At 42.0% G+C, this 12,018-nt stretch overlaps 1 protein-coding gene across 1 annotated transcript in view; it reads left to right on the top strand.

Moving 5' to 3' along the window:
* gli3 (GLI family zinc finger 3) overlaps positions 1-12,018 on the top strand; it is a 154,167-nt gene that overhangs the window by 23,132 nt on the left and 119,017 nt on the right. The window contains exon 2 of the mRNA XM_079601951.1: positions 2,579-2,752. Coding sequence (XP_079458077.1) covers positions 2,620-2,752 — 133 coding nt within the window. The 5' untranslated portion in view covers positions 2,579-2,619. The remainder of the gene's footprint in view (positions 1-2,578; positions 2,753-12,018) is intronic.

Raw genomic sequence — 12,018 nt, 5'->3', positions numbered from 1 at the left:
CAGAATGAAACGCCCTTTCTCTTTCCCACAGCTAATTTGGTGTGGGTCTCTGTCTGTGCAAGGAATAAGCATTAATATAAGAATTATTTTGGGAAACAACTGCCACAAAACAGTGGTTTTAATGCATTCTATTGTGAGTTTCTTCAATTCAGGGTGTTTAGATAGCTGGCTTTAACATCCTGGTGCATACTTTAAGGCCGTAAGCTTTTCATCTTCAGTTCGCGTGATTGACATTGTGTTATTGACCGACACACTAAAGTACACCTGTATATAATAAAGTTAATATATTGAATTATGAACATACTTATGGGGCAAATGAACAAGCAGAATAGCCTACTGAGCACACAATACATCAACATTTTTCCCAATTTAATCTTAAAAGTGAGATTAAATTGAGACTTTTGTTTCAGAAGAGATCTCAATCATGTCTCAAACTGTGCAAAAATTTTCCAGGAAAGCAAATCTAAGATTAAAAATATTATAAGATTAGAAAAACTAAGATTTTAGTATGAACTCAAGAAAGAAGAGTCACAAAGTAGATTTATATCTCAATTGTTTCTCATGAAGCAGCAATTCAATTAAATGGAGACTGAATGGAGGCATTTGCTTTAGTCTCCTGCTTGTCAGATTTTTCTCCTCAGAATAAGTTACTAATAATCACACATATTCCAGAAAAGATTTCAACTAAGTATCAAACTATGCTCTAAAAGACTGTCAACTATTGTCATTTTTTTATATATATATATATATATATAAATAAATTTTAATTTATAAATAAATTATAAATATTTTTTTTTAAAGAAACATTTCGAACAAATGTTTGTACTTCTCTTAACTTTTCCTTGGCGATGAAAGTGCTATAACATTCTACTCAAAAACATTTTACGCAGTGTTATTGAGGAGTTGGGTGAAAAAGCATGCAGAACAAGGAATTTGGGAACACCTATGGAATGAGATGGCACAGGCCAGGTCAATGGGATTATGAGTGAAAAGGTCCCGGTCTTAATTAGTGCAGATGACTGGCCGGCCGCCCCATAGAGCACACAAAAGACACGTCAGCTATGCTTGAGTGGACACAAGCTTGTCGTATTTGCTTGTCCACAGGAATGTGTATGTCCCGATCTCTCTCCATATGTTCCCTTCCCTTTTACTCTACTTTTTCAGTCCATGTCAAACGGATTACCTCATAATTTTCCTCTTTCACCCTTTTCCACTTCCTCTTTTCTTGGGATTTGAGGAAAATGAACTGAGAAGGGAAAATTTAAGCAAGCATTCTCTCTCGCTCTCCCAATTGATTTTTTTCAAATTTTTTTTTACTTTATTGTCTCTCTCTCTCCCACACACACACACACACACACACACACACACACACACACACACACACACACACACACACACACACACACACACACACACACACACACACAGACACACACACACACACACACACACACACACACACACACACACACACACACACACACACACACACACACACACACACACACACACACACACACACACACACACACACACACACAGCTTTATACAATACAGATAGTTTCAAAGTATAGCTTTACAGTTATAAACAGGAAACTAATGATCAATTAAATTCTGCAGTAAAGCAGCTCTAAAAAGACAATAATTCATTATTCAGCTGGAGTCAGTTCAGTGTTGATTCAGTTTGGTTAAAAAAAACGGTGTAAAGTTTCTCAATAATTGAGTTCACTTTAGCTATAAAGCAGTGATGTCATCATCCAGCTCAGTTCAGTTCTTATCCGATAGTGTCAGTGCAGTCAAGTCAAAAATATTACTGCTTTTTAAGTGTCCCCAACTAAGCAAGCAGAGGCGACAGTGGTAGGGAACCCAAACACCATCAGGTGACAGAATGGAGAAAAAAACCTTGTGAGAAACCAGGCTCAGCCAGGGGACCAGTTCTCCTAAAAAAATGGTCTGATCATAATTCCAGGCTGCATCACAAGTCAGATTATGGATTGATATAATTCAAAATATTGAATCCAGCTATATTATATATACAAAATGAAACCCAAACTCTTGATAACTGCATGTTTTTATTTATTTTGCAAACCAGGATTGTTAACAGATATTGTGTTGAGGGAAAAAATCACTAAATAAACACAATTACCATAACTGTGTTTGTCTGTACCCCCCTCGTCATTCATTGTGGCTCTCTCGTCCTCTGGATTGAAGCACATCAAATTTGAATAGCTGTGTTGTAGATCCCAGACAGCTACTTCCATATTTATAGAAACATACTTATGTTACTTAAACAACTCAAATGTTTTTATTTATTTAATTTTTTTTATAATTACAGCAGTTTAATTCAGATGGATAGACAGAAACGAATAATTTCTTAACGTTTCATTATTTTATTTTTTTTACGTTTAAAGGACATTTTTTTATTTTTGTTGAGTTGGAAATTTGGGAAAACATTCATTTTCAGTGTATGGACTAATTAATTGATTGTTATCAATTGTGAGGTTTATTGTTGTTGATAAAAAAAAAAAAAAATCTCTGACACCGACCTTCGACCTTTTCCTCACTTGTTACCCTGCAGGTATCCTGTCTTGATGAGGTACTGAGGAATGCACAGTTGTCATGGAAACCCAGTCCCAGACCAGTTCTGCTGCAGAGAAGAAAAAGAGAGTGGAGACCATTGTAGCCACCAAGAGCGCATCCACCCGCGCCGACATCAGTGAGAAGGCCGTGGCCTCCAGCACAACCTCCAATGGTATAACTTTAACACTTCAACTTCAACCTTCTCTTCTAATTACTTGTCAGGCTCAATTCTTCTATACTCCATTCATTCTGCCTTTTTGAATTTAAAGTGTATTATTTTTTGGATGTTACAATTTTAAAGACTTACAGTCCCTACACACCGGACGCGAATAGCGCGTCAGGCGCGAGTGATTTCAATGTTAAGTCAATGCAAAGACGCGTTACGCGCGTCTTTGCATTGACTTAACATTGAAATCACTCGCGCCTGACGCGCTATTCGCGTCCGGTGTGAACGCACCATTAAGAAGATCTTAAGACTGATCAACGTTTTTTTTTTTTTTTTTTTTTTTTTACAAATTAAGGGAATGGGAAATCTACACACTGTAAATACAGTGTATATTTTCTTTGTTAATTATTATTTTTTAATTAAAATACTATCCCCAAAAACTGTAATAATTTCTCCCAAATGTGTAAAAGCTGTGGCATGTAGAACTATGCATATAAATTACAAATTACTTAAATTACTAAGCATATAAATTACACACTTACACGCTTTCCCTTTAAGTGTTCTAATTTCTTATTTTACCATAGTGCATGATTTGTAAACTAATATATTTTGACTTTTGCATCACAAACAAGCTCCATATTTTTGGCTTTTTCTAACTTTTTCGGTAGCTCACCTGTTATGCTGCATTCACACTATCAGCCACTTTCTCACTACATGTCGCCACTACTGGTTGCTAGTGAATGACATCCACAGATGTTACTCCATGTTGTAGACAACAAATCAGTTTTCTTGCCACTACAAACTAACATTTAGGAAGGAAAAGTCTAAATATAAATGGAATCAGTACATAAAATCTTTGCCATCGCAGCTATTCATTTGAAGCAAAAGGGCAAATGCCGGTCTATCTGGGCTCACAAAACTATTCAGGCTTGGAGTCAGCACAGCGAGTACCACCGTATGTACATGGAGACATATCATAAATTATAGGACAGTTGCTGACTGCTAAAAGGAGCTTCTTCTTAATCTTGCCTCGGTACTGAAGAGCGACTGATCACGTGCGCTCCACTGACTTCACTCCTATTGGTTGTTGCTCCTGAAATTCACTCTCCATTTGCATAAAGTTGAACAGATCTCAACTTTGTCATTTCGCTGGACATGCCCCATCCCATCTCCAATGGTCACTTTTGCCTGTGTTGCTGGAAATCGGCCACTCTCCATTGAAATGAACGGGATCGTGTCGCTTTGTCGCTTGTAGTATGAATGCAGCTTTACTGCATTGCACTTGTGATGCAAAGCACTTGGGTGCAAGTACCTTGAAGTCAAGGGAAAAACAAGTCCAGGGTAAAACAACTCAAAGAGTTGTATTATGTAAGCAAGTTACAATTTCATGGTTGCTTCAGCATATACGGTTTTATCTCTCTTTCTTTTTTTGTTTTGTTAACCCTGTATTATATCAGTTAAATTTAGAGTAGGATTTAGTGTAGGTGCTGTGTTGATTTTAAACACAATAGAGCATTACCCTTCTAGGATTTCAATATTTCTAGAATTCTAGGATTTTAATAGGTGTTCAGCCCCCAATGAGTGTATGATTATTTTTTTATTTGTTTTATATATTGTTTGTATATTAGCCTAGGCATGAACAATACAGTGGGTTCTACACTACCCATCAAGTCAATCCCTGAATATTTAATTAATTTCTAAATAAGTAACCAGCTAATATTAATCAATATTCATTAAGAATATAGACAGACAAAAAAATAAAAAAATAAAAGAAAGAATATAGACAGACTTTATATTACTATAATTGTCTAGATAAGCAATGTGTGGGTAAAATATTTGGAAAATATTTTTATTCAACACATGTAATGTTTTAAACACTATTATTTTAACTACATTTTTGCTGTACATTTACTTTAAAGAAGATCTACATTTATTATTTTCATTCATGGAAAATGTGCCATGCTTTAGCGGAGGATTTCTGTCACCTGGTGGAAAACAAACACACTTTTAACATGAAAATGTTATGAAATCACTACTATAAACGTAGATGGCTGCAGAGGACCACTAATTTTGCCATCACTCATTTGCCATTTCCACTCCCTTGTATAGTTATTTTCGAGTGTTTTGCTTTTGGATTTTTTATAACATTTATTTTATAATTTGTTTTTGCAATTTTATTGCACTGAAGTATGAAGTATAGCAAGAGTAGGAAAAGTCATAAAGTCTCAAGCCATTTAGATGAATGGAATTTCATAAAATAAATAAATAAGCATAGATTTTACTGTGGACAACTGTACAACTTTACAACTGTCTTGTTTTGCTCCCACATCTCATTATGCAAACTGCATTTATGACAAAGACAAAGAACTACAAAGATATCATAACAATCTCTCAATAAATGCACACACATTGTCCTCTGCTTTTGACGCTGGCGCAACGCTGCTATGGATTGAAGAACACGCGGACAAAATGCAGACTAAAATACGGGGATGAAGTAGTAAAATTTTTTGATTGAACATGTTTCTCCTGACATAGCGTAACTCTGCCCCACCGCGTGGGTATAAAAGGGATGATGCTGCAACATGCAGATATGTTTTCGCTTTGGAGCCAAGAGCATTCTTCACTCCACAAGCCATTCTGAGATCATCTCTGTTCACTCTTCGAGACGAGTTACTCTTCAGGTGTTGGTGTGACGGCGAATTCCAGTGAGCTTTACATTGCCTGCCGATCTGCGCAGTGGCCTGCCAGTCGCGTGTCTCTCCCTGGGCGCTTTAACACTGCTGTTTGAGTTCACTGCCGGTCCCTTCACAGGCTGCCGTTCAAGATGCTCACGGCCAAACGCATTTTCGAATGTGTGCGGCCACAGGATTGGTTTGCAGCGATTGACCTGAGGGACGCCTACTTTCATGTCTCCATTTTTCCTCGACACAGACCTTTTCTACGGTTTGTTTTCGAGGGGCGGGCATACCAGTACGCGGTTCTCCCAGTCGGGCTAACCCTGTCTCCTCACGATTTCACGAAGGTCGTCAAGGCAGCCCTTGTTCCACTACGGGAACACAGGGTTCGCATCCTGAACTATCTCGACGACTTAGTTGTGAGATCCTGAGCTCACATTCGAGACCAGGTTTGCGAACACAGGGACCTAGTGCTCTGGGACCTAGCTCGTCTGGGCCTTCGTTGTCAACTGGGAGAAGAGCAACTTTGCCCCGTGCAGAGGATCTTTTTTCTCGGTGTGGAAATCGGTCACCATGTGCGCGCAGCTTACGAGCGAGTTCACTGAAACTATTTCAGAGGCTCCTGGGGTATATGGCATCCGCAGCCGCAGCAACGCCGCTAGGATTGCTTCATCTGAGGCCGCTTCAGCTTTGGCTTCGCGATCGAGTCCCGAGGTGGGCATGGCAACACGGCACGCTCCGAGTACCAGTTACCCCGGCCTCCCACCAGACCTTCACCCCGTGGATGAACCTCTTGGAGGAGGCAGACCCAGCCTTGGCATTGCTCACTCCATGCTTACGTGGCGGAACACAATGTTTCAGGACCTCAGACCAGCTCTTTGTCTGTTATGGTGGGAAGCTGAAGGGAAAGGCTCTCTCCAAGCAAAGGTTGTCTCACTGGATAGTGGACGCCATTGTTTTGGCTTACCAGCAGCAAGGTCGACCGTGCCCCCTTGGTGTGAAGGCTCACTCCACCCGGAGTGTGGCCTCCTCTTGGGCTCTAGCGCATGGCGCCTCACTAACAGACATCTGCAGAGCTGCAGGCTGGGCGACACCCAACACATTCGCCAGATTCTAAAATCTCCGAGTGGAGCCAGTGTCCTCCCGTGTACTCGCTTCAACCAGCCGGTACTAGGACCCGCTCAGGTGTCTTCGCTTGCTCGCCATTCCACTCCACGGACTGGATACGTGTGATATTCTCCTCAGGTGAGCCTCACAAGCCCTGAGTTCCCCTGGAACAGTCTGAGTTCAGTCTTGGCTCCTCAGCAAAGAAAAATATCTGCATGTTGCAGCGTCCTCCCTTTTATACCCACGCGGTTGGGCGGAGTTACGCTATACAAGTAACGCAGACCCATGGCATTTCCTTGCCATTGGCTCGTTTTATTTCTTTCGAAGATAATAGGCTTCAAAGTGAACCCCATTTCGTCATCATTCGACGTAACGTCTCCGTTCCCTACTCAGGAAGTTACTATATGCAACTATGATAAGTTTAACCCACTGGCGCCATAAGACAAAGCTGATACCTAAATGAGAGACATATAAGAGAATAACCAGCCCTTAGTATCCTGAGCTTAGAGAAATCTTTCAGAGCCATAGCCTTGTGGACAGCACATCAATTTTAAGGGAACAGCAGCACCTCAAACAGCATCTACTAGTTCAAGTCCCAGCTAAAGGTACTTTCCTACTCCTGTTCCCTTCTTGTCCAACAGTCCTTTCCATTAAAGTTGAAAAACCACAATGTCATGCGAAAAAGCGACCTCTGAAAATAATTGTATAATGTAGTCTTGAAAGAGATTACAGCAAGACAATGAAGAGATCTCCCATGTTTCTCGTTTCTCAATTTGGACTCCTTTTTCTCAGACAGTTCTCATGTCTCAGGTGTGTATACTTTTAGGAGGAATTTTAGGAGAAACAGCTGAAACTTTGTTTATACTAAAATGAGGGATAGATGAGAATCACAACTAAGTCTCACGAGCTTAGGAAAAGCAACCACTGAGCAATACATGTGTTTTTAACAATAAATAAGTGTGTGATGTTGCTGAGATCTCTTCTAAATTTTAGAGAAAAATGTGAGCAATCCAGATTCTCTAGCTAAGGAGAAAAATCTGAGCACAGTGTGTACATTTTTTGAGATGTCTTCTAAAACTTAAAAATAGACCATTGTGAGAGTGTTAGAGTTTTAGTTTCAGGAGACAAGTGTGAGAAGCAGGAGACTCAAGCAAAAGTCTCTATTTGATGTTAAAGTTATCACACTTTTGATTTGTCTTTTTTTCTATGGGGTTCCCTGTTCCAACTGGCCTAATTCATGCAGCCTTACAATCATTTTACATTATTTGAATTATATAAATTTATAATATGTTACTGTCACTTGATGAAGATGACAATAGACAGGATTAACACATATGTAAGAAGTTTAATCAGATAGCAAGTAAACTGGTGTAACAGTGTGTCAAACACAGACACAAACAACAACCGACAAACAACAGAAATGAAAGCTTTAGCATAAGTACTGCCAGGAAGACTCAATTGTTACGTCAGTCATTACCTTCTCAACTATCCAATCGTTTTCTAATTCTTGTGGTATAAAATATAGGTACTTACACAGCTTTCACTCACCTCCATCCTCCCCATGTCCATGGTGTCCATGGTGATTGATTGTAGTGGTAAAATCAACAAAGGAAGGCATGGACTGAAGATAATGGTTACAGTGTGCTCCCCCCTCCGACAAGGTGCAATCTCACGTCATAACAGAACCAAATATGGAGGGCCAGAGGGGGCTTTGGAGGTAGGCGAGGTGATGGCGAAGGGATGTTGAGAGGCAGAAGAGGAGGGATGATGGGAGGAGGACGACAAGACCCCGGCAGCGACAATGGAATGTCCCAGTGGCACAGACCCAGAGATTGCCAGTGCCGACAGCCCGCGGCGTAGTAGAGGGAGGGAGGAGCCAAGATGATATGGAGGCTAACAACAACCGGGGGAAGACCAAAGGAGACAAGACCGATGGATCCACAGGTGCAGAGGGAGAGCCGATGGAATCAAGCACCATTGCTGGCACTGGAGACCAAGGCGATGCCGCGGCGACTAATGTCAAAGGCGGAGCCACTCAGTATCAAACCCGAGGGCTGAGGTGGAGCCGGTGGGACAGAGGACAGAGGCAATGCCGAGGTGAAGGAGGAACCCACTGCAGCCGTAGAGGTGGAGAGACAGAGTGCAGCGGACGGCTTACAAGTCCGTAGCGGAAGTGGTGTGACAAATGACCAAGGGGGAGGCGGCAGGACAAGGAAACTTGGTGGGGCCGCAAGTCCAAGGGTCTCCGGTGGAGCCAAAAATAGAAGGAGCTAAGGCAGAGCCCACAGGTCGACGGGCAGAGATGGAACGAAGAGATCTGAGCCACAGGATCCTCTCACACTGACGCTCCTGGTGGTAACACGGCCTGCTGCTCGACATCATAGCAGGACATCCACAAAGATGGTATAGGGCTGTAAATATCAGCCAGCGGTAGGGCTGGAGGACTGTCTGAGCTTGCTATGCTACAAGACTTAGCAGACAGATGGTAAGAGTAACACAGTCCATGTATATGATAAAGTTGGTAATTCATAGTTCGTACAGTCATTAGCGCTGTCTGAAAACAGTGATAATGAAGGTATTGGGTGGGATTGGGTGGGAGTTGATACTTCCTCATTTAGGTTTATCAGACAGTCCTCATTCTACATAGTCACGACTCCCTCATCCACTGATGTCGCAGGCTCACACCCCTGGTCAGACTCACGATGGAGCTCCACTTGGGGCGAGGGTCAGCTCTTTCCACTACTCCACAGGCTCTAGATGACGCATCGTGGCTGGTGGTAGCTCTCTGTCTGCAGGGGGCACACACGCGAGTTCACCGCTGTCAAAGGTGGTGATTTGGCCTCTTGGTCTGGCTGGGTCCTCAAACGGGGACTGATGCTCTTCAGACACCTGAGAACGGTTTCTTTCCATTTTAATCCAGTGGTGTCTGGGAGGTCAACTGGGTAATGGTAATTTGCCCCTGATACAGAACAGTGACTTCAGGGTCTCGTCGTCGAAGGGGCTGGTGATGGCGAGATGTAAAAACTAAATAATGAAAAGCCGCAAATTTAGCGGCATAATCCATTTTGGTCGGTTGTTCTGTCACACGATGAAGATAACGGAAGACAGGGTTAACAAATATGTTTAAGTTTAATCAGATAGCAGGTAAACTGGCATAGAGTGTCAAACACAGACACAAACAACAACCGACAAACAACAGAACTGAGGGAGGAAATGAAAGCTTTAGCATAAGTTCTGCCGGGAAGACTCAATTGTTACGTCACTTATTACCTTCTCATCTATCCAATCATATTCTTATACTCGTGGTATAAAAGATTGGTACTTAAACACGTCTGAGTTCGCAGATCCTGACGCTTCCATTCACCTCCATCCTCCCCACCACCACCAAGACGGGTCTTTCCCTCCATCCTCCCCAACACCACCAGGATGGTCTCTTCCCTCCATCCACCCCACCACCACCAGGATGGTCCCTTCCCTCCATCCACCCCACCACCACCAGGATGGTCCCTTCCCTCCATCCACCCCACCTCGCAGGGGGTCGGCTGCGCCCCTGCCTTCATCTTCAGCCAGGATATGCAGAGTCCAATCCCTCGGATTGCAAGTTACGGACGGGACCTACGCCAAATAACTTGATTGCTTGCTGGGCTGTTAATAAATGTTAATTGTCACAGTATTTATTCTCCCGAGTCTTTCTGGTAGAACTTAAATACACTGTGATGATTGACTAAAAGGACGAACAGCTGTGATGAATGGTGTTAGTGTCCATGGTGATGGATTGTAGCGGGAAAATCAACAAAGGAAGGCATGAACTGAAGATAATGGTGACAGTTACGTGTATGCCAGGTTAAAAAGATGTGTTTTAGTCTAGATTTAAATTGACAGAGTGTGTCTGCTTCCTGAACAATGCTAGGAAGACTGTTCCAGTGTTTGGGTGCTAAATATGAAAAGGATATACCGCCAGTAGTTGATTTTGATAATCTAGGTATTATCAACTGGCCAGAATTTTTGCCCTCTAGAAGCCCTCCTAAAATGTGCCCCGCGTTTAGCTCCACTCACCGCACATTTATTTTCCAAACTGCCATGATACATACAACAACCATCAAAATCATGCAAGCAGCAACAAAATCATTTTACAAAAAAGTTTTTTCAATGAGCCTGGGTTGTTTTTACAGGTTGAAAGTAGTCTACAAACTCTAATCAGCTTGACCAAGAGGGTCCTACCAGGTCAAACCAGGTCTATCACCTGATAGTCTAGTCACATACATCTAAACCAGCTTTGGCCAGAGAATGACTTTAAATTTCAAGCTCGGGCCTGCAAGAAACAGCCTGGATTAGCTTAACTATCTTAAAATGGTATTAGTATTTTGTTTTATATCAATGTTGTGATAAACGCTCTCCTTCTCTACACAAATAGTCCCACAAATGGTGTGCGGGTGTGTGTCTTGGTTGATGAGAGGTCTGGTTTTGTACCACTCCACATGAAAGCCTCTGGTAATATGGCATGAAGTCAAAACATTTTTTTTTTTTTTTTTTTGTAAAGGAGGGCATCGTTAATTGCTCTTAGGAGCTCCCTCTCCATCTCTCTCTTTCTCACTGTTAGTCATTCCCAGATGGCCAGCTCTCTTTCATTAATTAGAGGAGGGGGGCTGAGAGTTGGGAATGAGATGGGGGATACAGCTTTACTGTTGTGGAAAAAGCATGGATGTAATTTAGCTTACTGACTGTGGATTTTTCTCTGTAATGCAAGGGTAATTACTTCTCCGAACAACATAAGGTTTGTCTTGGAAAGTTTGCTGCAGTGATCATCTGGCCGGGGTTCAGTCCCACACTCAGGGGAGAGACGCGGGGGATCACTTTTAAATGAATACCATCACCCTTGACACTCCATGGGACTCAAGTTTTATGTTTCACAAAAACGATGAAAAGATGAAATTGTCTTTCGTCCAGAGTGTTTTATGTTTCTGATACGCAAAAGCATTTCTGATTCAGCATTAGTGTGACATTTTCAGATACCCTTAGATACAATCTTGATAAGGCATGCTTTATGACTTGTTTTCATGATTACAGAGTAAACTGTTTGTAGAACTTATCTTCGAGGAAGTGTTGTGTAAAATATAACTAAATTGACATTCTGACAGTAGGCAAGTTTTTCATAGTTTTTTCATAAGCTCTGATTCCAGTAAGAAGTCCAGACCGCAAGCTCTCAACAGACCATAATGGGCCAACGATCACAACAGACTTGCTTCCCGAAGGGCCTTACCTCAGCCATTAGATAGCTTACACATTCCTGGTGTGGTTATAATTACCCAACATTCTCCTGGTCTCCCAATACTCATAACCTCTTATCTGATGTAACCTAAACCCCCATCAACTTTAACCTGCGTCGCCCCGGCCGCCCCCTCAAGACTAACAAAAGGCAATTGTGAGCAGCCCAACAGTGTCAGTGGCCAATTGCCCCCCTTTTTCGACAGACCCAGGATTGGCTGGTAG

This window comes from Phoxinus phoxinus, assembly GCF_949152265.1.
Source record: "Phoxinus phoxinus genome assembly, chromosome: 24".
NCBI classification, from domain to species: Eukaryota; Metazoa; Chordata; class Actinopteri; order Cypriniformes; family Leuciscidae; genus Phoxinus; species Phoxinus phoxinus.
This window is presented reverse-complemented; position numbering and strand designations above follow the sequence as displayed.